The sequence below is a fragment of the Elephas maximus genome, chromosome 9, assembly GCF_024166365.1.
Source record: "Elephas maximus indicus isolate mEleMax1 chromosome 9, mEleMax1 primary haplotype, whole genome shotgun sequence".
Classification (NCBI taxonomy): Eukaryota; Metazoa; Chordata; class Mammalia; order Proboscidea; family Elephantidae; genus Elephas; species Elephas maximus.
The window spans coordinates 73,144,098-73,171,914 of record NC_064827.1 but is presented as its reverse complement, the minus strand read 5'-3'; the positions used below and the strand labels follow the sequence as shown (position 1 = coordinate 73,171,914).

The following is a 27,817-nucleotide window of genomic DNA, read 5'->3' as shown; positions in this document are numbered from 1 at the left end:
GTCATGGCCCCCAGACCTTCTGTTGGCCCAGGACAGGAACCATTCCCAAAGCCAACTCTTCAGACAGGGATTGAACTGGACAATGGGATGGAGAGGGATGCTGGTGAGGAGTGAGCTTCTTGGATCAGGTGGACACTTGAGACTATGTTGGCATCTCCTGCCTGGAGAGGAGATGAGAGGGTGAAGGAGGTTAGAAGCTGGCAAAATGGACACGAAAAGAGAGAGTAGAGGGAGGGAGCGGGCTGTCTCATTAGAGGGAGAGCAATTGGGAGTATGTAGCAAGGTGTTTTTTTTTTTTTTTTTTTAGCAAGGTGTACATAAGTTTTTGTGTGAGAGACTGACTTGATTTGTAAGAAAAAAAAGAAGTAAATGAGAAATGAAATCATTCCCCTTGGAGTTCATGTATTAGTGAGAAGCCAATGCCTTAGAGATAAAGTGGAATTACAGTTTATTGCACAAAGTGGAATAATTTTGAAAGTAAAATGGGGAACTGATAAAAATGGCGGTGGAGTAGCAGACATATAATGATCTTTCCCTAGTCATCCAAGAAGGCATAGTCTTCTGCTTAAGCACTGTTTCTTTTTTTATGAGGTAAAATTCACATTACATAAAATTAACCATTTTAAAGTGTACAACTCGGTGGCGTTTAGTCCATTCAAAATGCTGTGCAACCATCACTGCGCTAATTCCAGTTCTCACCCAAAAAGAAAACCTCATCCACTAAGGGTTCACTTTCCATTTAAACCAATGTCTCTCTGACAACAGGAATTAAAAAACAACTCATATCCTGACAGATAACAGAGCTCCAGAATCCAAAAATTATCCCAGTCCTTCCTACTTATAGCTATGATATCCACACAGATGAATGAAACCCTGAGAAAAGATATTTAAGTGTAAGCAATTTAATTTGGAGGGTCCTAGGGGGATGGGGGAGTAAGATATGGAAAGGAAGCAGAAGGTTGCTGCTGTGGGTAACTGGGGACCAATACCCCAAACATCTGTGGGAATCACTACGAAATACTCCTTAAATTGTTTCACCAAAGGGAGAGGAAACTGAGGTATATATCCATCAACTCCCATGCACCACTTACTGAGGAATTTTTCCAGGATTATTAACTCCTCAGCACTTTCTGCCAGCCCCAAGCATAGACCACACACATGTCCCTAGGCAGGAAGTTCCTCAGTCAGAAGGCTGTTGGTACTTAGAGTAAGAAGTCAAGGGCATATCCAGAAATAGTGAGTGCCCAGGAGTCTTGGTGGGACCTGTGATATTCTGCTACGTTTCATTCCTCGGCCACTCACATTTTCTTTTTGCCACAAATTAAGTTCAATTTGTTATGTTATTGACAGGATATTTGCCAAACCCATATGATCAAATCTTATGTATCTATGATCATTAACAAAGGTCAATCAATTCCATGAGCTTTATAATTGCCAAGTGTTTGTATCTTTCAAAGAGCTCTATTTACTTTATAAGGCAGTGCTTCAACACCCACCAATACATCAACCCAATTTACATCAGGTGAGAATCTTAGTGGTTACAGTACTTCTGCACTTCAGAATTATCACCATTCCACTGAACACCATCATTGTGCTCTGCTGATCTTTGACCATCGAGTGATGCTAAGCCAGAATCCTATCCTGAGTGTCTTCATATGACCACTTCTGTACTTACTGTGTTAGCTTGAGTTCCCCCAGAGCAAGATCCTGAGGAAAGTATTTGAATATGAATAGTTTATTAGGAAGATAATTCCAGGAAGAACCAATAGGAGAGTGGGAACCTGAGACATGGAAGGCCAAGTAATCAATACAATGTATGCAAATAGTAAGTTACCACTGAGGGAATTGGATTTCAGAGCTCTGAGAAAATGGTCCACTTAGTACATGTCTCAGAGTTGACCTACCCAATGCGTAAGATAGCTGGGATTGCTTCCACCAGTTCTTACCTGTCCTTAACTAAGAGATTCTTTTGGGACCATTAAATCCCTATCTAATCTGGCCTGTCCGAGAGCACACAGGCTTTGTACGGTTCTCGAAGGAAGTGAAATAGTTCTCTGGAGAGAGTCATAGGTGTTCTCAGTAAGAAGTCATCAGCATAGGCAAAGATTATTAATGCCACAGGAATATGAGAAATGTATCAGTTGACTTTGTGAAAGAAACCAGTCCAAAACACGGTGGCTTAAAACAACAATCATTTTATTTGCTCGCAATTCTATGGGTCAGCTGAGCAGCACAAGACAGGGGTGAATTGTCTGTGGCTGAATTTTCTAGAAATTTTCCATAAAAACTGTAGGTCTCACTTGGTATGGCCAGGATGGTTGGGACAGCTGGAACATCTATTCCTGTGTTCTTTCATTCTCTATTAGACTAGCATGTGTTTCTTCACACAGCTGTATCTGGATTCCCAAAGAAAAAGCCACCATCCACAGCTTTTTTTCAAGACTCTTAACATGTTTGCTAACATCTTATTGAACAAAACAAGTCAAAATACCTATCTAAATTCAGTGCACACTATGGTGAAAATGCACACCTACTGAGTATATTTCCCAGAGCTCCTTTCATGTCCCGATTTCTCAGACTATAGATAAAAGGATTTAGCATGGGAGTAACCAGAGTGTATAATATGGCCACAATGACGTCTTTGTCATTGGAGTCTCTGGATGAGGGGAAAAAGTACAGTCCAATTATAGCCCCATAATATAGAGACACCACAGAGAGGTGGGAGCCACAGGTGGACAAGGCTTTGCAGACTCCCTTGGTTGAGGGGACTCTCAGGATAGTGGCTCCAATGCGACCATAAGAGACCAGGATGCATAAGAATGGAAGAGTAATGACCAGGACACCAACAGTGAGGATAACCAACTCATTAGTTGAGGTGTCTGAGCTGGACAGCTTAAGTAAGGCAGAGAGGTCACAGAAGAAGTGGGGGACAATGTTGTCTCCACAGAAAGAGAGATGGACTAGGAGCAGTGTGTGCAATAGAGCACTGGCAAAGGATAAGACCCAGGATACAATTACTAGCAGGAAACATAGGCTTTGACTCATGATAGTGGTATAGTGGAGGGGGTGACAAATGGCCATGTACCTGTCATAGGCCATTGAGGTGAGAAGGAAGCTGTCAATATCACCAAAAAATAAGAAAAAATACACCTGAGAAATGCACCCAGCGTATGAGATGGATTGTCTCTGTGTTTGCATGTTCATCAGCATCTTTGGTGCTGTGACTGATGAGAAAGAGACATCAGTGAAAGCCAAGTGGCTGAGGAAGAAGTACATAGGGGTGTGGAGGCGAGAGTCCAGCCTGATGAGCAGGATGATGAGTAGGTTCCCCAGCACTGTGATGAGGTACATGCCCAGGAACAGGGCGTAGTATATGCCCTGATGCTCCGGCCAGATGGGGAGCCCTAGGAGGAGAAATTCAGACACATTGCTCTGATTATCCCTCCTCATCCCGTTCTTCTCTTTTGCTGTAGACCAAAAAAGAGATGGCAATATAAAAGAATAAGAAATCATTATGATGGTCATATAATGTGAACATGTATTTGAACTATTCAGTGTATGAATCTTGAATATCTCATGCTTTTTATTCCACTAGTGAGAGTCAGTAACAGTCTGACCATGAGCTAAAAATCAACAAAAGCTATTTTGGAGGAACCTTGATACATCAGAATGATTTATCTGATTACCAAGTTTCAAATTTAATATTAAGAAACAAGGGTACAAGGCTAGGCAACTAACCAGTTGTTACTAAACTACTAAAAAACACCGTTGCCATCTAGTGAATTCCAGCTCATGGAAACATCATGTGTTACAGAGTAGAACTGCACTCCACAGGGTTTTCGAGGCTGTGACATTTCAGAAGCTGATCACCAGTCCTTTCTTCTGAGACACTGCTGGCTGGGTTCCCACTGCCAACCTTTTAGTTAATAACTGGACACAGACTTCAGAGAGAGGAAGAATCAAATTGGTCTGTCCTCCTCCTTTAACCTCTCTCTTCTTATTCTTCTCTCACACTCTTGGGTTAATGTTTCATTTCCACAGATTGCATAGGATGAGACAATCCAGCGGGCTGTGCTGCATCTCCCAGAAATTCGGATTTGCACACTTGGTGAGAAACATTATCTGTAACTAGCCAAGGCAAGGACTTTAAGGGTGGGAACCTATGTCAATTACATAAAGGATCTAGCGGTATATCTTACAGTATAACTATCAGTCTTTGCTTAACAATTTTTTTTTCTACTTCTCAACATTTTCAGTCTACTGTCACCCTTTCTCTAGAAATTTTCAAGGAATGTGGAGAAAAAAAAAATCTAACTTGTCTTACAAGTTCCTACCTTATTTTCCCCCTCAATTCAAATGAGAGCTCTCTTGTTCAAGTCTTCAGAACACCAGGAAAGTCATTGGCTTTTCCGGCCTCATCCTAGAGTTGTCAGAGAAGAAGCCTTTTATAAACGTTGTCTAAGCTACTTTACCAAATCACACCTTATCATTTTCCCATGATCTTACCCTAGTTTTTACACCAGTGACTCATACCTGATATTTTTCTTATATTTGTAACACTTCTACTCTGCTAGTACCAACTTCACTCCTTTCTCTTTCTGCTTCACGTCCATTAGTCTTAGACCTGCATACATGAACCTTTACAAAATAATAAGAAATAAGAACATGATGGTTCTAGCTACTTAAAAACAGAACTTGTGTAATATATCAGGGCTACTAACCAATCTCAACATCCTTCTCTGGTAGCCGAGGGATACCTCACTGTAGGAGTCATCAGTCACCTTGGTGTTAAGTAAAGATTCCTTTATCTACAAATTCTCTCAATTGACTGATATGATCTTTAAAATTCCTAGTTCTTCAGCCCTCTGCATTAAAAACCTTGCATGTAATTGATTTCATCTCAATGTACAAGTGAAAAATGTTGAATTGGCAAATGTTATACCTGTATTTTTTTCTCCCAAGAAGACCTAGAATCCAGTAAAACTGGTGGCGCCTCCAAGAGTCTCATAGGTACATTGAGAGGAGTTATCTGTTCAAAGCCAAACAAGGTAGATCTATTCAGACACTCTTGTTCATAGCTTCTGAGCAATGGATGTGGGATCTAACTTTATAAACCATGGCGAGGACCCCAGAGGTAAAGACCCCTGATCTCCAAATTAGAGACAAACAGCAAATAATCACTAAATTTTCCTTTGGCTTCCCTTGGGGGAAGAAGTGTTTGTTGCTAGCAGGCAATAGAAGAGTTCAACCCTGGGGAATAATGCTAATAGCCACAAAGCATGTACTAGGAATTTAGTGATTCACAAAGTTTTTTGCCCTCACAGTTTACGCTGGAAAAATGTGATTAAAGGACCCCATAATAAACCAAGTTGGAGGTTGTAACCTAGGTTTCTTGCTCTGAACTCCATGTTATCTTAAGAACTCCACATTTGCACCAATATTTGGTGTTGTCAATTTTTTTTCTTTCATTTTTGCCATTATAGTGGGTTTGCAATCAGATCATATATTGGTTTTACTGTTATTTGCATTTCTATGTTGACTAAGGGGGCTGGGCACTTATTCATGTACTTATTGAATCTATTTTCTCTCGCAAAATGTTTATTCAAGTCTTTTGTTATTGAGTTGTTTACCTTTCATATTGCTGAGTTGTGGGAGATCTTTATATATTCTTGATACAAATCCTTTGTTTTATATATATGTGTGTGTGTGTATGTGTGTGTGTGCGAAATACTTTTCTGTACTTGCTTACTAATTTTCTTGAAAGTGTTACTTGGTAGACATGGTTTTTAATGATGATGAATTCTTTTTTGTTTGTATTTTTTTGTGCTTTAAGTGAAAGTTTAAAATCAAGTCAGTCTCTCATACAAAAATTTATATACATCTTGCTGTGTACTCCTAGTTGGTCTCCGCCTAATGAGACAGCACACTTCTCCTCTCTACCCTGTATTCCCATGTCCATTCAGCCAGCTTCTGTTCCACTTTGCCTTCTCATCTCACCTCCAGGCAGGAGCTACCCACATAGTCTCATGTGTCTACTTGAGCTAAGAAGCTCACTCCACACCCATATCATTTTCTTATAGTCCAGTCCAATCCTTGTCTGAAGAGTTGGCTTTGGGAATGGTTCCATTCTTGGGCCAACAGAAGGTCTCAGTCAGACCATTAAGCCTGGACTTTTTACAAGAATTTGTGGTCTGCATCCCACTGTTCTCCTGCTCCCTCAGAAGTTCTCTGTTGTGTTCCCTGTCAGGATAGCCATCAGTTGTAGCCAGGCACCATCTAGTTCTTCTGGTCTCAGGCTAATGTAGTCTTTGATTTTTGTGGCCCTTGGGCTCATAATTACCTTGTGTCCTTGGGGTTCTTCATTCTCCTTTGGTCCAGGTGGGTTGAGACCAACTGATGCATCTTAGAGGGCCACTTGCTAGTGTTTAAGACCCCAGTCACCACTCTCCAAAGTAGGATGCAGAATATTTTCTTAATAGATTTTATTATGCCAATTGACCTAGATGCCCCCTGAAACCATGGTCCCTAAATCCCCACCCCTGCTACAAAGGCCTTCAAAGCATTCGGTTTAGTCAGGACACTACTTTGCTTTTGGTTTAGTCCACTTGTACTGACCTCTCCTGTATTGTGTGTTGCCTTTTCCTTCACCTGAAATAGTTCTTGTCTACTATCTAATTAGTGAATACCCCTCTGCCTCCCTCTCTCCCTCCCTCCCCACTTTCTTAACCCTCAAGAATATTTTCTTCTCTGTTTAAACTATTTCTTGAGTTCTTATAATTATGGTATTATACAATATCTGACTTTTGCAACTGACTAATTTCACTCAGCATAGTGCCTTCCAGATTGCTCCATGTGATGAAATGTTTCACAGATTCATCATCGTTCTTTATCGATGCATAGTGTTCCACTGGGTGAACATACCATAATTTATTTATCCGTTCATCCATTGATGGGCACCTTGGTTGCTTCCATCTTTTTGCTATTGTAAACATTGCTGCAATGAGTGTGGATGTGCATATACCTGTTCATGTAAAGGCTCTTATTTCTCTAGGATATATTCCAAGGAGTGGGATTGCTGGATCGTATGGTAGTTCTATTTCTAGCTTTTTAAGGAAGCGCCAAATCAATTTCCAAAGTGGTTGTACCATTTTGCATTCCCATCAGCAGTGTATAAATGTTCCAGTCTCTCCACAACCTCTCCAACATTTATTATTTTGTGTTTTTTGGATTAATGCCAGCCTTGTTGGAGTGCGATGCTATACCATTGTGGTTTTGATTTGCACTTCTGTAATGGCTAATGACCGTGAGCTAATGTATCTGTTAGCTACCTGAATGACTTCTTTGGTGAAGTGCCTGTTCATATCCTTTGCACACTTTTAATTGTATTTTTGTTGTTAAGTTTTTGCAGTAGCCTGTAGATTTTGGAGGTCAGACGCTGATCGAAAATGTCACAGTTAAAACCTTGTCGCCAGTTGGTAGGCAGTCTTTTTACTCCTTTGGTGAAGCCTTTGGATGAGCATAGGTTTGGATTGATCTAGTTTCTCTTCCGGCGTTTGTGCAGTGTTAGTAACGTTCTGTATACAGGTCATGCTGTGTGTGAGGGCTCCAGCATTGTCAGTATTTTTTCTTCCACGATCTTTATCATTTTAAATTTCATATTTCGGTATTTGATCCATTTTGAGTTGGGTTTTGTGCATGGCGTGAGGTATGGGTCTTGTTTCATCTTTTTGCAGAGGGATATCCCGCTATGCCAGCACCATTTGTTAAGAGGCTGTCTTTTCCCCGTTTAGCTGACTTTGAACCTTTGTCCAATATCAGCTGCTCATATGTGGATGGATTTATGTCTGGATTCTCAATTCTGTTCCGCTGGCCTATGTATCTGTTGTTGTACCAGTGCCAGGCTATTTTGACTACTGTGGCTGTATAATATTTTCTAAAATCAGTGAGTGTGAGGCCTCCCATTTTGTTCCTCTTTTTCAGCAATGCTTTACTTATCCGGGGTCTCTTTCCCTCTCACATGAAGTTGGTGATTTGTTTCTCCATCTCATCAGTAAATGTCGTTAGAATTTGGATCAGAATTGCATTGTATCTATAGATTGCTTTTGGTAGAAAAGACATTTTTACAATGTTGAGTCTTCCTATCCATGAGCAAGGTATATTTTTCCACTTATGTAGGCCTCCTTTGGTTTCTTGCAGAAGTGTGTTGTGGTTTTCTTTGTATAGGTCTTTTGTGCCTCTGGTTAGATTTACTCCTAAGTATTTTATCTTCCCGGTGGCAACTCTAAATGGTATTAATTTGGTGACTTCCTCTTCGACGTTCTAACTGTTGGTGTAATCTAATTTTTGTATGTTTATCTTGTATCCTGATACTCTGCTGAACTCTTCTATTAGTTTCAATAGTTTTCTTGAGGGTTCTTTAGGGTTTTCTGTGTACAAGATCATGTCATCTGCACGTAGAGATACTTTTACTCCTTCTTTACCAATCTGGATATACTTTATCTCTTTTTCTAGCTTAATTGCTCTATCTAGGACCTCCAGCACAATGTTGAATAAGAGTGGTGATAAAGGGCATCCTTGTCTGGTTCCTATTCTCAAGGGGAATGCTTTCAGACTGTCTCCATTTAGGATGATGTTGGCTATTGGCTTTGTATAAATGCCCTTTATTATGTTGAGGAATTTTTCTTCTATTCCTATTTTGCTGAGAGTTTTTATCATGAGTGGGTGTTGGACTTTGTCAAATGCCTTTTCTGCATCAATTAATAAAATTATGTGATTCTTGTTTTTTGTTTTATTTATATGATGGATTACATTAATTATTTTTCTAATGTTGGACCATCTCCGCATACCTGGTATGAATCCCACTTGGTCATGGTGAATTATTTTTTGGATGTGTTGTTGAATTCTATTGGCTAGAGTTTTGTTGAGGCTTTTTGCATCTAAGTTCATGAGGGATATAGGTCTATAGTTTTCTTTTTTTGTCGTGTCTTTACCTGGTTTTGGTATTAGGGGTATGCTGGCTTCACAGAATGAGTTTGGGAGTATTCCATCCTTTTCTTTGGTCTGAAATTCCTTTACTATTAGTGGTGTTAATGTTCCTCTGAAAGCTGGGTAGAAGTATCCAGTGAAGCCGTCCAAGCCAGGGCTTTTTTTGTTGGGAGTTTTTTGATTACCTTTTCAACCTCTTCTTTTGTTATAGGTTTATTTAGTTTTTCTACCTCTGCTTGTGTTAGTTTAGATAGGTAGTGTGTTTCTAGAAATTCATCCATTTCTTCTGTGTTTTCAAGTTTGTTAGAGTACAATTTTTCTTAGTAATCTGATACGATTCTTTTAATTTCAGTTGAGTCTATTGTGATATCACCCATCTCATTTCTAATTCGGGCTATTTGCTTCCTCTCCTGTTTTCTTTTGTCAGTTTGGCCAATGGTTTTATAATTTTGTTAATTTTTTCAAAGAACCACCTTTCCGTCTTGTTAACTCTTTCAATTGTTTTTTCTGTTCTCTATTTTATTTAATTCTGCTCTAATTTTTATTATTTGCTTTCTTCTGGTGCCTGAGGGTTTCTTTTGTTGCTCTCTTTCTATTTGTTCAACTTGTAGGGATAATTCTTTGATTTTGGCCCTTTCTCCTTTTTGGATGCATGCATTTATTGATATCAAATAATCTCTGAGCACCGCTTTGGCTGTGTCCCCAAGGTTCTGATAGGAACTCTTTTCATTCTTATTCAATTTTATGAATTTCTTTATTCCTTTCTTAATTTCTTTTATAACCCAGTCGTTTTTGAGAAGGATATTGTATAGTTTCCAAGAGCTTGATTTCTTTTCCATGCTTTTTCTCTTATTGATTTCTACTTTTATGGCCTTATGGTTAAAGAAGATGCTTTGTGATATTTTGATGTTTTGGATTATTTTAAGGCTTGCTTTATGACCTAATATGTGATCTATTCTAGAGAATGTTCCAAGTGCACCAGAAAAGAAAATATACTTGGCTGCTGTTGGGTGGAGTGTTCTGTACATGTCTATGAGGTCAAGTTGGCTGGTTGATTGTGGCATTTAGATCTGCCATGTCTTTATTGAGCTTCTTTCTGGATGTTCTGCCCTTCACTGAAAGTGGTGTGTTGAAGTCTCCTAGTATAACTGTGAAGCTGTCTATCTCCCTTTTCAATGCTGTTAGAGTTTGTTTTATGTATCTTGAAGTCTGTCATTGCATGCATAAATATTTAATATGGTTATATCCTCCTGATATATTGTCCCTTTAATCATTATATGGTGTCCTTCCTTATTTTTTGTGATGGATTTAACTTTAAATTCTATTTTGTCAGAAATTAATACTGCCACTCCTGCTCTTTTTTGACAGTTGTTTGCTTGATATTTTTTTTCCATTCTCTGAGTTATAGTTTGTTTGTGTCTTTAAGTCTAAGGTGTGTCTCTTGTAGGCAGCATACAGATAGATTGTGGGGTTTTTTTTATCCATTCTGCCACTCTCTGTCTCTTTATTGGTGCATTTAGTCCATTTACATTCAGGATAATTATGGATAGGTATTTTTTTATGGGTTTTAGTGCTGTCATTTTGATGTCTTTTTTTGTGTGTTGTTGACAGGTCCTTTTTTCCACTTAATTTTTTGTGCTGAGCAGTTTATATATTGTCTTTTACTCTTATTCATCATTGTTGATTTTGTTTTTACTGAGTCTTCATTTTTTTCTTGTATTTTATTTTGATGAGTAGAATTGTTAGTCTACTTTGTGATTACCTCAACATATACCCCTATTTTTCTAAGTTTAAACATAACATTTATTTCTTCCTCTGTATAAGAAAGATCTATGACTACATTTTTTAGTCCCTCTTTATTGTTTTAATGTTGTCTTCTTTTACATAATGACATCGCTGTTTCCCTGTTTTGAGAGTTTTTTTAATCTGGTTTTATTTTCGTGATTTCCCTGTCTGGGTTGACCTTTGATTGCTCTGTCTTGTGTTCTAGTCTTTGGTTGATATCTGATATTATTGATTTTCTAACCAGTGAACTCCCCTTAGTATTTCCTGTAGTTCTGGTTTGGTTTTTACAAATTCATTAAACTTCTGTTTATCTGGAAATGTGCCAATTTTACCTTCATATTTAACAGGCAGTTTTGCTGGATATGTGATCCTTGGTGGCAATTTTTTTCCTTCAATTCTTTATATAAGTCATCCCATTGCCTTCTCGCCTGCATGATTTCTGCCGAGTTGTCCAAGCTTATTCTTATTGACTCTCCTTTGTAGGTGACTTGTTGTTTATCCCTAGCAGCTCTTAAAATTTTCTCTTTATCTTTGGTTTTGGCAAGTTTGATTATAATATGTCTTGGTGATTTTCTTTTTTTAAAAGCTACCTTATATGGAGTTCGATGAGCATCTTGGATAGATATCTTCTCATCTTTCACACTATCAGGGAAGTTTTCTGCCAACAAACCTTCAACAATTCTCTGTATTTTCTGTTTTCCCTCCCTGTTCTGGTACTCCAATCACTCCTAGGTTATTTCTCTTGATAGAGTCCCACATGATTCTTAGGGTTTCTTCATTTTTTAAAATTCTTTACCTGATTTTTCTTTTGAATATACTGGTGTCAAGTGTTTTGTCTTCAATCTCACTAATTCTTACTTCCATTTCCTCATTTCTGCTCCTCTGACTTTCTATTGAGTTTAATTCTGTAATTTTGTTGTTAATCGTCTGAGTTTCTGGTTGCTGTCTATTAATCTTTTTTATTCTACATCTGGTAATTCCAGGGATACACCTTCATCTGCAAGATTCCTAGAATTCCTTGTTTTGAGAGTTTTTTGAAGTTGTCATGGTCTGCTCTTTTATGTGATTTGATATTGACGGTTGTCTCCGAGCCATCTGTACTAATTTATTTTATGTTTTCTTACTGTATCCCTGCTTCTTGCTTTGTTTTGTTTTTCCCAAATAGGCTGCTTTTGTGAGCCAGCTTGATTATTTGCACATTTGAAGCTCTAACATTCTGTCACCAGATGGCTAGAGCTGTTGCCAGGTATACGAGCCTTGAAGTCCATTTGCTTTTCTTGTATGGATTCGACTCAGGTGTCCAGGTAGTTGATCATCAAGTGTGTGGTACAGGCTCTGTCCTACAGTCTTAGAGGAACAGGGGTGATTGGTATAGGTACATGTATCTGGTTGCAGCAGGTGGTTATATTCTGAACAAGACAGGGGGCTGACAACTGTCCCTGAGTGTCTGTGAGGAAAGTGCATCCCTGTTCCCTAGAGAGCACAATTGGGTGGGTTGTGCAGGCAGACCATGGGCACCCAATGCTTTTGGCTGTAAGGACTGGGAGGTACCACACTTATCTATGGACCCCTATTGTGCATGGCTAGGTGACGTTGTTGGAGCCACCAGTCCTAAGGCCCCTGATGTGGGTAGTTGAGGGCCCTGTTTAATAGGCAAGGTGATGTCAAACATCAGAAACCCACATCTCCACCACACGGCTGAAACAGTTGCAGTCTACCAACAAGGGCCTATTCTCCTGAATGGGACCACACAGGTCCATGCAGGGGTGAAAAGCATCTAAAGTCCATGGACAGTTTGTGTCTGGATGGGGCCACTTCTGTCCTGAGCTCCCCAGCTTAGTGGAGCTGACAGATTATCTTTTCCCCCAATTGTTAATTTATTCCTTCTCCAAGGCTGGGAGAATGGCTTGGGGCATGCAGCAGAACTTATCTCAGGCCCAGGGAAACTGAGAGCCACTGAAGCTGGTTTTGGGGCTGCAGGCACAGTAAAGTAAATGCAAGTACTTAGCTTTTGCCTAGAGCACCATTCTCTGGTTCCAGAGGGTGTGAGTAGGATGTGCAGCTCACTGTCTCTCCCTGAGGAAACCACATTTGGAAAACTATCACCAGCCCCACTGCAGTCACACCACGGGATCATGTCTAAGGGTTCCCACCGCCAGATCAGGTCCAGCAACTCCTCACAGCTTCTGAACCATGACTCCCTCCCCCTGCCGCTCAGTCAATTTTCTAACTTTGCCTTTGATGCTCAGGGCTCCTAGCTTGTCGTATATATAATTGTTTCACTTGTTTTTTTGGGTCTTTGTTTTGAGAGGGGTCACTAGAAGTGTCTGACTACTCCATCACCTTCCCAATTAATTCTAATTTATCATTTTTTCTTTTACATTTCATGTTTTCTGTGTTCTCACTAAGAAATCTTTGCTTTTCCAACATCACAAAGACTTTTTTTTTTTTTTTCATCTAGTAGTTTTATTGTTTTGGCTTTTACACTTAAGTCAGTCTGTACTCTTTTGTACCTGGCTGCTTTTGATCAATAAAAGGTGACTGATATTCATCAATGTTGTTTAAAATAACTTCTAATTTTCCTTTTATTTTGATCTTTAACCTGGAAGCTAGTTAAAATTCTTTTATATTGTTTTAAATTATTTAGATTATTTTCCAGAAATCTTTCCCTTACTGATTTCTAACTTAGTTTCATTGTGGTCAGAACATTTAGTAAGTATCCTAGTTATGTAATGCTGCTATCACAGAAATACCACAGTGGACGGTTTTAAAAAGAGAAATGTATTCTCTCACAGTTTAGGAAGATAGAAGTCCAAATTTAGGGTGCCAGCTCTAGGGGAAGGTTTTCTCTCTTTGCCAGTTCTGGAGGAAGGTCTTTGTCATCAATCTTCCCCTGGTCTAGGAGTTTCTCAGAGCAGGAATCTCTTGTCCAAAGGATGTGCCCTGTTCCCAGTGTTGGTTTTTTGATAGTATGAGGTCCCCCCTTTTTGAAAATTTTATTGTTTTTTAGGTGAAAGTTTACAGCACAAATTAGTTTCTCATTTAAAAATTTATACGCAGATTGTTTTGTGACATTCGTTGCAATGTGTCAGCACTCTCCCCCTTTCCCTTTAACCCTGGGTTTCCCGTGTCCATTCGTCCACATTTCCTGTGCCTTCCTGCCTTCTCATCTTGGCTTGTGGGAAGGTGTTGCCTATTTGGTCTCCTATTGTGATTGAAATAAGTCACAACTTCCTCATGTGTGTATTTTTTGTTTTATAGGCCTGTCTAATCTTTGGCTGTTCTTCCTTGTAGGCATATGAGAATTATCCTATCACAGAAAGCTTAGTACTTCAGGATAGATCTTGAAATGTTCTTTATTTTATTTTATATATTTTTAACAGGTTTTTATTTGCTGTTTAATACATGGATGCATTAAAGAAAATCAAGTAATGCTAAAATCTAACAACAAAGCCAATAATGTGCCACTTCCCTCACTCCCACACTACATCCTGGTGCTCTTTGTGACCAATTCCAATAGTTTTAGCTATTGAAATATTCTTTTTGATGGTGATCTTCAAGTTGTTATTCAGGGCATAATAGACCATATGATTGTCTGATTCCAAATGGCCAATATCAGTCCATTTCAGCTCATTAATGCCTAGGATACCGATGTTTAAGCATTCCATTTCACTTTTGACAATTTCCATTCCATGTTTCAATTATTAATGGATGTTTGCAGATGTTTCTTTTCATTTTGAGTTGTGCAACATCAACAAATGAAGGTCTCAAAAGCTTGACTCCATCCACGTCATTAGTGTTGACTCTACTTTGAGGAGGCAGCTCTTCTCTAGTCACCTTTTTGAGTGCCTTCCAACCTGAGTGGCTCATCTTCTGGTACTATATCAAAGTTTCACTGCTACCCATAAGGTTTTCACTGGCTAATTCTTTTCAGAAGTAAATCACCAGGTCCTTCTTCCTAGTCTGTCTTAGCCTGGAAGCTCAGCTGAAACCTGTATACCATAGATGGCCCTGATGGTATTTCAATACTGGTGGCATAGCTTCCAGCATCATGGCAACACTCATGCCATCACAGTACAACCGACAGTTAATATTACCACTATTCAAATTTATGCACCAACCACTAAGGCCAAAGTTGATGAAATTGAAGAATTTTTATCAACTTCTGCAGTCTGAAATTGATCAAGCATACAGCCAGGATGCATTGATAATTACTGGTGATTGGAATTTGAATGTTGGAAACAAAGAGAAGGATTGGTACTCAGAAAATATGCCCTTGGTGGACAATTAATAAGGAAGACCAAAGAAGAATAGAATTATGGTGTTGCCAAAGAATATTGAATAGACCATGCACTGCCAAAAGAATGAACAAATCTCTCATGGAAAAAGTGCAGCCAGAATGCTCTTTAGAAGCAAGGATGGTGAGACAACATCTCACATGCTTAGGATGTGTTATCTGGAGGGAACAATCCCTGGAGAAGGACATCATGCTTGGTAGAGTAAAGCATCAGGGAAAAAGAAGAAGGTGCTCAATGAGATGGATTGACACAGTGGCTGTAACAATGGGCTCAAGCATACCAACAATTGTGAGGATGATGCAGGCCCGTGGAGTGTTTGGGTCTGTTGTACATGGGGTCACCTTGAGTCAGAACCAACTCAACTGCACCGAACAGCAACAACAATCTTTGGCTGAAAGGTGAAATTTGGGAGTGGCTTTGGTTCTAAGTTAGCAGAGTATCTGGGGGTCATAATCTGGAGGGGTCCTCCAGTCTCTGTCAGACCAATAAGTCTGGTCTTTTGTTGTGAATTTGAATTTTGTTCTAAATATTTCTCCGGCTCTGTCCAGAGCCTATTGTGATCCCTGTCAGAGCAGTTGGTGTTGGTAACAGGGCATCATCTAGCACTGGGCTCCGGCTGATAGAGGTTCTGGTTTATGTAGTCCCTTAGAACTTTGGACTGCTATTTTCCTTGTGTCTTTGGTTTTCTTCATTCCCTTTTGCTCCAAAAGTGATGGGACCAATAGATGTATTTTATATTTTTGTTATGGTATGTTATGGAATGGTATTTTGTGTATGGCATGTTGCAAAACCATACACAACCTACCATTGGCCCATTCATCCCTTTTTTATATGCAGTTTATTGGCATCAGTTACAACAGTCATGCTGTGTAAACTTCACCCATATTTCCTATTTATATAAACAAAAAGTGACTATTACCTAGAATGTATCTCTCCCTCTCCCCCCACCCCAGAACCACTAATGAACTTTAGTTTTTGTGTATTTACCTATTCATGTCATTTCATAAAAGCGAGAACATACAAAAAATATGTAGGATTCTCTTTTTGTGATTGACTTTTTTTGTTCACCATAATGTCTTCCAGGTTTGTCCATATCATAAGATGCTTTAGGAACTCATTTTCCTTTATCACTGAGAAGTATCGCATTATAGATATGTACCCACATTTTACTCATCCATTCATTTGTTGATGGGCACTTGGGTTGTTTCCATCTTTTTACTGTTGTGAATAGTGCTGCAATGATCACAGGTGTGCATATGCCTCTTTGTGTCACTTCTGTTAGAACCCTAGGGCATATACTTAGAAGTGGAGTTGCTGGATCATTATTAGTAGTATTTTAAATAAACTGTCTTAGGCTGAGTTCTCTAGAGAAGCAAAATCAGTAAAGAGTATAAATGTTTATATAAAAAGATTTATATCAAGAAAATGGCTCAGGCAATTGTAAAGGCTGGAACTTAGTAAGCCCATGGGTCAGGATAGAGGCCTTTCCTGATTCACGTAGCCACAGAATCTGGCAAACCCAAGATCGGCAGGTCAGACAGCAGGGCCCTTGCTCACAGGCAGGACAATCACTGAGTTACAAGACCAGCAGGCAGGGTGGCAGGTAACCTGCTAGCTCAAGTCCCAAAAGCCGGAGGTCAGGTGAACAGGAGCCAGCTACAGGATCCAGTGCTAGCAAAAGCCACTGGGCCTTGCCAGAAAATCCATTTATATTCCATGCAGGCCATACCACCAAGGAAATGCCCTTTCAACTGATTAGCTACTCACAGCAGATCCCATCATGGAGGTGATCACATTATATCAAATCTCATCATGGAAGTTATTCCATCATCATATGACTGCCAAACTATCATAACTGCCAAAAAAAACTGAGAATCATGGCCCAGCCAATTTGACACACAAGCTTAATGATCACAGTCTGGCTGGAATACTTTTAAATTTACTGAGACTTTTTTTATGGCCCAAAGTATACTCTGTCTTGGTAAATATTAAAAACTGTATACTAAGGTTTTTTTCTGGGGGGAGAGGTTAAGAATACCCTATAAATTTCAATTAAATTGGTTCATTTGTTGCTGTTATTAGTAACCACTCAGTGAGTTTCAATTTATGGTGACCTTGTATGTAATGTAATGTAAGGAAACATTGCCTGGTCAGTTCATAGGATTGTTCAAAACTTTATCTATTTTTTGATTTTCTGTCCACTTTCTATATCAGTTATGGAAAGAGGCTTATGGAATGATTCAACTATAATTGTGAATTTGTCTTTTTCTCCTCTATCAGTTTTTATTTCATGTACTTTGAAGTAATTATTATTAGATACACAAAAGTTTAGAATTCTTTGCTCCTTTGAATGTCTCAGCCCGTTTTTCATTAAGAATGGCTATCTTTATTCTGGATAATATTACTTGCTCTGGAATCTACTTTTTTATATTAATATAGCCAGACTAGCTTGCCTTTAATTATTAGTATAGCTCATTCTTTGGAACCTTTTATATTTAACCCATTAGTCATAATAATTGTTGTAATGCCCTTATCTGCTCAAATTATCATCTGCATTGTTTCCGGGTCAGTCTCCATTGACTGATTTTTTTTTCCTCATTCTGGGTTGTATTTTCCTGCCTTTTCCCACCCCTGGTAATACTTGACTGGGTGGTAGACATTGTGGATTTTACTTTGTTGATAGTTGGGGTTTTTTTATGCCTACAAGTAGTGTTAGCTTTGTTCTGAGATGCAGTTTTGTTACTTAGAAAAAATTTAATCACTTCAGATCTTGTTTTTAAGCTCTGTTAGGTGGGACTAGAGCTGCACTTAATCAAGGGTCAGTTTTTTCCCACTACTGAGGCAAGGCATTTTTTAATGCTCTAGCTGATGCCTCCCAAATTCTAAGGTTTTCAACTTTCACCATTGGGAAAAAAGCACTATTCCTAGCCACATGTGGGCCCTCAGAACTATTCATTTTATATTTCATCATAATTTTTCATATTAACAATTGTTGCATGATTTTGTGATATTATCTTTGAAAATGTTTCTTAATGCTTAAACGAGCTCACACTAAAGTGGTTTAAATATATACTTCAGAGCAGATAAAGACAATCACTAAAGCACTCTGGTGGGTTCATATTTTCCTCACATAATATACTACGGTCTTAGAGAGTAAAATGATAATGTTGTTGTTGTTGTTAGGTGCAGTCGAGTTGGTTCCAACTCATAGTGACCCTATGTACCACAGAACGAAACACTGCACAGTCCTGCACCATGCTCACAATCGTTGTTATGCTTGAGCCCATTGTTGTAGCCACTGTGTTAATCCATCTCCTTGAGGGTCTTCCTCTTTTCTGCTGACCCTGTACTTCACCAAGCATGATGTCCTCCTCCAGAACAAAATGATAACAGCAAAAGGCAAAAAGATTGAAGTCTTTTAATCTTGGCATAACTAATCAAGCTAGCCAGGCAATATCTAAACAACATAATGGACAAAGTACATCCTCTGCTGCTTTGACTAGATAAGGAACTGCAAGAGGAGGAATTTGGACATACCACTTTGATTCTTCTTTTTCATATCTGTCTTTTCTACTGTGAATGAAGAGCATTGAAAATATCAGATACAAAAGAGGGATTATCAATAACTGGCGTTCATTGTAACCTTTATCTTAGGGAATGAGTGAATTTACACAAAAACATCAGTCCATTGTGCAGATATTTTTCTGATTGAATTTTCAGAATGTCTCTGTCTAGTAACAGAGAGACATAACACTGCAAGCACCAAACAGAATTTATTCTGGAAAAGCCACTTATTTAACTATGGGCCAGAGTTGAGCTACCACTGGGATATAGAAGTAAATGACAGACGAAATCACTCTCCTTGGAGTTTAGGTATTATTGACAAATCTATGCCTTAGAGATAAATTGATCCTATACTTTATTGCCCAGAGTGGGATGCTTTTGAAAGTAAGATGGGGAACTGATAATTATGGCACTAGAGCAGCAGACATAAAATGATCTTCCCTAGTCTTCCAAGAAGGTATAGTCATCTGCTTAAGCAGGGTTTCTTTTTTTATGAGGTAAAATTCACATGACATAAAATTAACCATTTTAAAGTGTACAACTCAGTGGCATTTAGTCCATCCAAAATGCGGTGCAACCATCACTGTTCTAACTCCAGTTCTCACCCAAAAAAAAAACCTCATGCCCATTAAGTGCTCACTTTCCATTTAAACCAATGTCTCTCTGACAAAAGGAATTAGCAAACAACTCACATCCTGACACATAACGGTGCTCCAGAATCCAAAAATATTCCAGTCCTTCCCGTAAATAGCTAAGATATCCACACAGATTAATGAAACCCTGAGAAAAAGGATTTGAGGGAAAGTAATTGGGGGTCCTAGGATGCAACTTATGGAAATGGGGAGTAAGACAGGGAAAGGAAGGCAAAAGGTTGCTGACATGGGTAACTGGGGACCAATCCCCCAAAATCTGTGGGAATCACTACATAACACTCCTTAAACTGTTTCACCAAAGGGAGAGGAAACTGAGGTATATATCTACTTCCATTCACCATTTACTGAGGAATTTTTCCAGGGTTAGTAAAGCTCAGCACTTCCAGCCAGCCCCACACATAGGCCTAACGCATGTCTCGAGACAGGAAATTCTTCAGTCAGAAGGATGTTGGTACTTAGAAGAAGTCATTGGCATATTCAGAAACAGTGAGTACGCAGGGATCTTGGCAAGACTTGTGATACTCTGCTACATTTCATTCCCCAGCCACTCACCTTCTTTTTTTTTGTTTTTTTTTTTGTTTTGTTGCCACAAATTAGCTCAATTTGTTATGTTATTGACAGGATATTTGCCAACCTCATGATCAAATCTTGGGTCGTCTTTTCTGCACTGTCTGCCTTCCAAAAAAGAAATGAGCTTTCTGACTTTCACAACTGTCTTGAATTGTTAGGAGACTAACCTGAGACTGTTATTTTTCCACACTTTTGCATCTAAGGCCAATCAACTCCATGGATCTTATAATTCCAAGCTGTCATGTCTTCAAAGAGCTCTATTAATTTTATAAGGCAGTGCTTCCCCTCCCACCAATACATCAACCCAATTTACATCAGGTGAGAATCTTAGTAGTTACAATATTTCTGCACTCCAGAGTTATCACCATCCCACTGAACACCAGCAATGTGCTCCATTGCTCTGTGACCATCAAGTTATCCTAAGCCAGAATCCTATTCTGAGTGTTTTCGTAAGATCATTTCTGTACATCCTGTGTCAGCTTGAGTTTCTCCAGGGTAAGATCCTGAGGAAAGTATTTAAATATTAGTAGTTTATTAGGAAGGTAATTCCAGCAAGAACCAATAGGAGAGTGGGGATTTGAGACCTGGAAAGGCAGGTAGTCAGTACAGTGTATGGCAATAATAAGTTACCACTGAGTGAATTTTGTTTCAGACCTCTGAGAAAATGGTCCTCTTAGCACATGCCTCAGAGTTGTCCACTCAGTGCATAAGATAGCTGGGATTTGTTTCCTCCTGTCCTTGACTAAGAGATTCATCTAGGGTCATTAAATCCCTATCTTATCTGGCCTGTCCAAGAGTAGACAGAGTTTGCACCTGTTCTCAAAGGAAGTAAAATAGTTCTCTGGAAAGAGTAATAGGTATTCTCAGTAAGAAGTCATCAGCATGGACAGGCTGGGAATGCCACAGGAATATGAGAAGTGTATCAGTTAACTTTGTGGGGAAAACAAAACAAACCACAGTGGCTTAAAACAACAATCATTTTATTTGCTCACAATTCTATGGGCCAGCTGAGCAGCACAAGACAGGGGTGAATTGACTGTGACTGGATGTTCTAGAAATTTTCCGTAACAACTGTAGGTCTCACTTGGTACGACCAGGATGGTTGGGGCAGCTGAAGTGTCCATTCCTGTGGTCTTTCATTCTCTGTTAGACTAGCATGTGTTTCTTCACACAGCAGTCTCTGGGTCCTCCCCCCCCAAAAAAGCCACCATGCACAGCTCTTTTCAAGACTCTTAGCATGTTTGCTAGCATCTTATTAAACAAAACAAGTCACAACACCTATCTAAATTCAGTGCACAGTATGGTGAAAATGTTCTTCTTTTGAGTATATTTCCCAAAGCTCCTTTCATGTCCTGATTCCTCAGACTATAGATAAAAGGATTTAGCATGGGAGTGACCACAGTGTATAATATAGCCACAATGACATCTTTGTCATTAGAGTTCCTGAATGAGGGGAAAAAGTACAACCCAATAATAGCCCCATAGTATAGAGACACCACGGAGAGGTGGGAGCCACAGGTGGACAAGGCTTTGCAGATTCCCTTGGTTGAGGGAACTCTCAGGATAGTGGACCCAATGCAGCCATAAGAGACCAGGATGCATATGAATGGAAGGGTAATGACCATGACCCCCACAATGAGGATTGCCAGCTTATTTGTTGAGGTGTCTGAGCTGGACAGTTTAAGTAAGGCAGAGAGGTCACAGAAGAAGTGGGGAATAGTGTTGTCTCCACAGAAAGAGAGACAAGCCAACAGCAGTGTGTGCAATAGTGCACTGGCAAAGGATAAGACCCAGGACATAATTACTAGCAGGAAACACAGGCTCCGACTCATGATAGTGGTATAGTGGAGGGGGTGACAAATGGCCACGTACCTGTCATAGGCCATTGAGGTGAGAAGGAAGCTGTCAATACCACCAAAAAATAAGAAAAAATACACCTGAGAAATGCACCCAGCATATGAGATGGATTGATTCTGCGTTTGCATGTTCATCAGCATCTTTGGTGCTGTGACTGATGAGAAAGAGATGTCAGTGAGGGCCAAGTGGCTGAGGAAGAAGTACATAGGGGTGTGGAGGCGAGAGTCCAGCCTGATGAGCAGGATGATGAACAGGTTCTCCAGAACGGTGGTGAGGTAGATGCCCAGGAACAGAGCATAGTATATGCCCTGCTGCTCTGGACAGATGGGGAGCCCCAGAAGGAGGAATTCTAACAGACTGCTCTGATTATCCCTCTTCATCCCGTCTTCTCTTTTGCTGTAGATCAAGAGAGAGAGGGCAATGTGAAAGAATAAGAAATCATTGTGATGGTCATACAATAAGAACATGTATTTGGACTTCTCAGTGTATGTATCTGGAATATTTCATAACTCATGCTCCACAAATGAGAGTCAGTAACAGTATGACTACAGGCTATTATGGGTCCATCTAGAAATCAGCAAAAGCCTCTTTTGGAGGAACGATGACACAACAGAATGATTTATCTGATCAGACCAGGCTGAAATAAAAAAACCAGTGTGCAAGGCTAAGTAACTAACAGGTTGTTAGAAAAGCCATTTTTAAAAAATTTTAAAACTTGCCTTCGAGTTGATTCCAACTCATGGCAATCTCAGGTGTTACAGAGTAGAACTGCACTCCATAGGGTTTTCAAGGCTGTGACATTTCAGAAGCAGATCACCACTCCTTTCTTCTGAGACACTGCTGGATGGGTTCACACTGCCAAATTTTCAGTTAATAACTGAACGCAGACTACGAGAGAGTGAGAATCTAATTGGTCTTTCATCCTCCTTTAACCTCTCTCTCTCTATTCTTCTCTCACACTCTTTGGTTAATGTTTCATTTCCACAGATTGCGTAGGATAAGACAATCCACCGGGCTGCACTTGCATCTCCCAGAAATCTGGATTTGCACACTTGATAAGAAACATTATATGCAACTAGCCAAGGCAAGGACTTTAAGGATGGGAACCTATGTCAATAACATAAAGAAATAAGTGGCATATCTTACAGTATAGCTATCAGTCTTTCCTTAACAAAATTTTTTCCCACTCCTCAACATTTTCAGTCTACTCTCAGCCTTTCTCTGGAATTTGCAAAGAATGGGGAGAAAAGAAGTCTAACTTCTCTTCCAAGTTCCTACCTTACTTTCTCCCTCAATTCACTCCAGAGTTCTCTTTTTGAAGTCCTCAAAACACCAGGAAAGTCATTGGCTTTACCAGTCCCATCCTAGAATTGTCAAAGAAGAGGCCCTTTATAAGTGTTTGTTCAACCTACTGTACCAAATAACACCTTATCATTTTCCCGTGATTTTACCCTAGCTTTTATACCCGTGACTCACACCTGATATTTTTCTTGTAATATTTGTAACACTTCTATTCTGCTATCATCTGCTGTCATTCCTTTCTCTTTCTGCTTCATGTCCATTAGTCTTAGACTTGCATATATGAACCTTTACAAAATAATAAGAAATAAGGACATGATGGTTCTAGTTACTAAAAAAAGAACTAGCGTAATACGTAAGGGCTCCTAACCAATCTCAAGGTCCTTCTCTGCTAGCTGAGAGGTACCTCGCTGTAGGAGTCACCAGTCGTTTGGGGTTAAGTAAAGATTCCTTTTTCTACAAATTCTCTCAATTGACTGACATGACCTTTAAAATCCCTAGGTCTTCAGTCCTCTACATTAAAAATCCTGTCAGTAATTGCTTTCACCGCACTATACAAAGTGAAAAAAGTTAAATTGGCAAATGTTATATCTCTGTTTTTTTCTCTCAAGAAGATCTAGAATCCAGGAAAACTGGTGGAGCCTCTAAGAGTCTCAAAGATACATTGAGAAGAGTTATCTGATCACAGCCAAACAAGGTTGATCTATTCAGACACTTCTGTTCACAGCTCCTGAGCAGTGGGTATGATGGGATCTAACTTTAAAAGCATGGAGAGAACCACAGAGGAAAAGACCCCAAACCTCCAAATTAGAGAAAAACAACAAATAGTGACTAAATTTTCCCTTGGCTTCCCTTGTGGGAAGAACCGTTTGTTGACAGCAGGCAATAGGCAAGTTCACCCTTGGGGAATAATGACAATAACCACAAAATATGTACTAGGAACTTAATGATTCACCAAACTTTTTGCCTTCTCAGTTTACACCAGGGAAAATGTGATTAAAGGAGCCCATAATAAGCCAAGTTGGAGGATGTAACCCGAGTTTCTTGCCTCTAAGCCCCACATCATTTCTAGAATTCCTCCTTTGCACCAACATTAGGTCTTGTCGATTTTTGTTTTTTTCATTTTTGCCATTATACTGGGTTTGCAATCAGACCTTATTTTGGTTTTACTGCACTTTGCATTTCTGTGTTGACAAGGGGGCTGGGCACTTATTCATGTGCTTATTGAATCTATTTTCCCTTGCAAAATATTTGTTCAAGTCTTTTGTATTTGAGTTGTTTACCTTTCTTATTATTGAGCTGCAGAAGATCTTTATATATTCTTGATACAACTCCTTAGTTTTATATTTGTGTGTGTGTGTGTGTGTAATATTTTCTGTGGGTTGCCTACTTATTTTCTTGGAAGTGTCATTTGATAGTCATACTTTTTAATTTTGATGAATTCTAATTGATCATTTTTTCTTTCGCATCTAGTTTTCTGTGTTCTCCCTAAGAAATCTTTCCTTCTCCAACATCACAAAGATGTTCTTTTTTCTTTTCTTCTAGAAGTTTTGTTGTTTTGGCTTTTACATTTAAGTCAGTCTGTACTCTTGTATCTGGCTGCTTTTGATCGACAAACATCTTCTGATTTCCTCAATGTTGCTTAAAATAATTTCTAATTTTCCTTTTAATTTTTTCTTTAACTTGGAAGCTAGTTAATTTTTTTTTTATGCTGTTGTAAATTATTTAGTTTATTTTCCATAAATCCTTCTCTTATTGATTTCTAACTTAGTTTCATAGTGGTCAGAACACATAGTAAGTGTCTTAGTTATGTGATGCTGCTATAACAGACATACCACAAGCAGATGGCTTTCAAAAGAGAAATTTATTCTCTCACTGTTTAGGAGGCTAGAAGTCCAAATTAATAGTGCCAACCCCAGGGGAAGTCTTTCTGTCTTTGTCAGTTCTGGAGGAAGGTCCTTGTCCTCAATCTTCCACTGGTCTAGGAGCTTCTCAGCACAGGAACCCTCTGTCAAAAGGACATGCTCCACTCCCGGTCTTGCTTTCTTGGTGGTACGAATTCCCTCTTTTTAAAATTTTGTTGTGTTTTAGGTGAAAGTTTACAGGACAAATTAGTTTCTCATTCAAACTCTTATACACAGACCATTTTATGACATTGGTTGCAATGTGTCAGCACTCTCCCCCTTTTCCTTTAGCCCTGGGTTTCCCATGTCCATTCGTCCAGGTTTCCTGTACCTTCCTGCCTTCTTGACTTGGCTTTTGGGCAGGTGTTTCTCATTTGGTCTCCTATACTTGATTGAACTAAGGAATAACTTCCCCATGTGTGTTCTTGTTTGTTTTATAGGCCTGTCTAATCTTTGGCTGCTCTTCCTTGTAGTCATATAGATATTAGCCTATCACGGAAAGCATTGTCTTTCAGGATAGATCTTGAAATGTCCTTTTTTATTATATTTTATTTTAAAAGATTTTTATTTGCTGTTTAATTTAACACATGGATGTGGCAAAAAAAAATCAAATTATGCTAAAGGTTAATAACAAAGCCAATAATGCCCCACTTCACTCACTCCCACACTACATCCTGGTACCATATATGACCAATTCCAATGCTTTCAGGTACGGAAGTATTCTGTTTGGCGATGAATGCAATGCCATTCCTCTTCAAATTGTTATTCTGGGCATAGGAGACCATATGACTGTTCAGTTCAAAACGGCCAACGCCAGTCTATTTCAGCTCACTAATGCCTAGCTTAAGCATTCCATTTCATTTTTAATGAGTTCCGATTTTCCTAGATTTATACTTCCTACATTCTTCATTCTGATTATTAATGGATGTTTGCAGCTGTTTCTTCTTGTTTTGAGTCATGCCACATCAGCAAATGAAAACCCTGAAAGCTTGACTCTATCCATGTCATTAATGACAACTCTAGTCTGAGGAGGCAGCCCTTCCCCGGTCGTCTGTTGAGTGCCTTCCAACCTGAGGGGCTCATCTTCTGGCACTATGTCAGACAAAGTTTCACTGCTATTCGTAAGGTTTTCACTGCCTAATTCTTTTCAGAAGTAGACTGTCAGGTCCTTCTTCCTAGTCTGTCCTAGTCTGGAAGCTCAGCTGAAACCTATCCGCCATGAGTGACCCTGCTGCTATTTGAATACCAATGGCATAGCTTCCATCATCACAGCAATAAGAAAGCCCTCACAGTAATACAAACTGACAGTTAATACAGCCATTACTCAAATTTACGCACCAACCACTAAGGCCAAAGGTGAAGAAATAGAAGTTTTTTTTTTTTTTTTTACCAACTTCTAGAGTCTGAACTTGATCAAATATGCAATCTGGATGCATTGATAATTACTGGCGATTGGAATGGGAAAGTTGGTAACAATGAGGAAGGATCGGTAGTTGGAAAATATGGCCTTGGTGACAGAAATTACCCCTGAGAATACATGATGGAATTTTGCAAGATGAATGACTTCTTCATTGCAAATACCTTTTTTCAACAACATAAATGGTGACTATGCACGTGGACCTTGCCAGTTGAAATACGCAGGAATCAAATTGACTATGTCTGTGGAAAAACATGATGGAAAAGCTAAATATCATCAGTCACAACAAGGCCAGAGCTGACTGTGGACAATCAATTGCTCATATTCAAGTTCAAGTTGAAGCTGAAGAAAATTAGAACAAGTCCATGAGAGCCAAAGTACCACATTGAGTATATCCCACCTGAATTCAGAACCCATCTCAAGAATAGATTTGATGCCTTGAACACTAATGGCTGAAGACCAGACAAGTTGTGAAACGACATCAAGGACGTCATACATGAAGAAAGCAAGGGGTCATTCAAAAGAAAGGTTAGGAACGAAAGATCAAAATGAATGTCAGAAGAGACTCTGAAACTTGCTCCTGAAACTCAAGTGGCTAAAGAGAGAGGAAGAAATGATAAAATAACAGAGCTGAACAGAAAATTTCAAAGGGCGACTCCAGAAGACAAAATAAAGTATTATAATGACATATGCAAAGACCAGGGGTAAAAAACAAAAGGGAAGAATACGCTCGTCATTCTCCAGCTGAAAGAACCTAAGAAAACATTCAAGCCTCAAGTTGCAATATTGAAAGATCCTCCAGGGAAAATGTTAAATGGTGCAGAAAGCATTGAAAGAAGATGTAAGGAATACGCAGAGTCATCATATCAAAAATAATTCTTCGATGTTCAGCCATTTGAGGAGGTAACACATGATTAGGAACTGATGGTAATGAAAGAAGAGGTCCGAGCTGCACAGAAGGCACTGGCAAAAAACAAGGATCTAGCAATTCATGGAATACCAGTTGAGATGTTTCAACAAACAGATGTAGCACTGGAAGTGCTCACTGATCTATGCCAAGAAATTTGGAAGATAGCTACCTGGACAACGTACAGGAAGAGATCCATATTTATGCCTACCCCACAGAATGGTGATCCAACTGAATACAGAAATCATCCAACGATAGCATTAATATCGCACACAAGTAAAATTTTGCTGAAGATCATTCAAAAGCAGCTGCAGCAGTACACTGACAAGGAGCTGCCAGAAATTCAAGTTAGGTTCAGAAAAAATCATGGAGTGAGGGATATCATTGCTGATGTCAGATGGATCTCGGCTGAAAGCAGAGAATACCAGAAAGATGTTTACCTGTGTTTTATTGACTATGCAAAGACATTCCACTGTGTGGGTCATAAAAAATTATGGATAATATTGTGAAGAATGGGAGTTCCAGAACACTTAATTGTGCTCATGAGGAATCTGTACAGAGACCAAGAGGTAGTCCTT

The 27,817-nt window shown here is 39.2% G+C and overlaps 1 protein-coding gene across 1 annotated transcript; it reads right to left on the bottom strand.

Annotated features, from left to right (window-relative positions):
- Positions 1-2,511: 2,511 nt before the first annotated feature.
- Positions 2,512-22,092, bottom strand: LOC126082465 (olfactory receptor 50-like). Its single transcript, XM_049894979.1, has 2 exons — positions 21,604-22,092; positions 2,512-3,459 (listed from the first exon to the last, which is right to left on the bottom strand). Exons 1-2 carry the CDS (start codon positions 22,090-22,092, stop codon positions 2,512-2,514), a joined length of 1,437 nt encoding a protein of 478 aa, XP_049750936.1.
- Between the last annotated feature and the right edge of the window lie 5,725 nt (positions 22,093-27,817).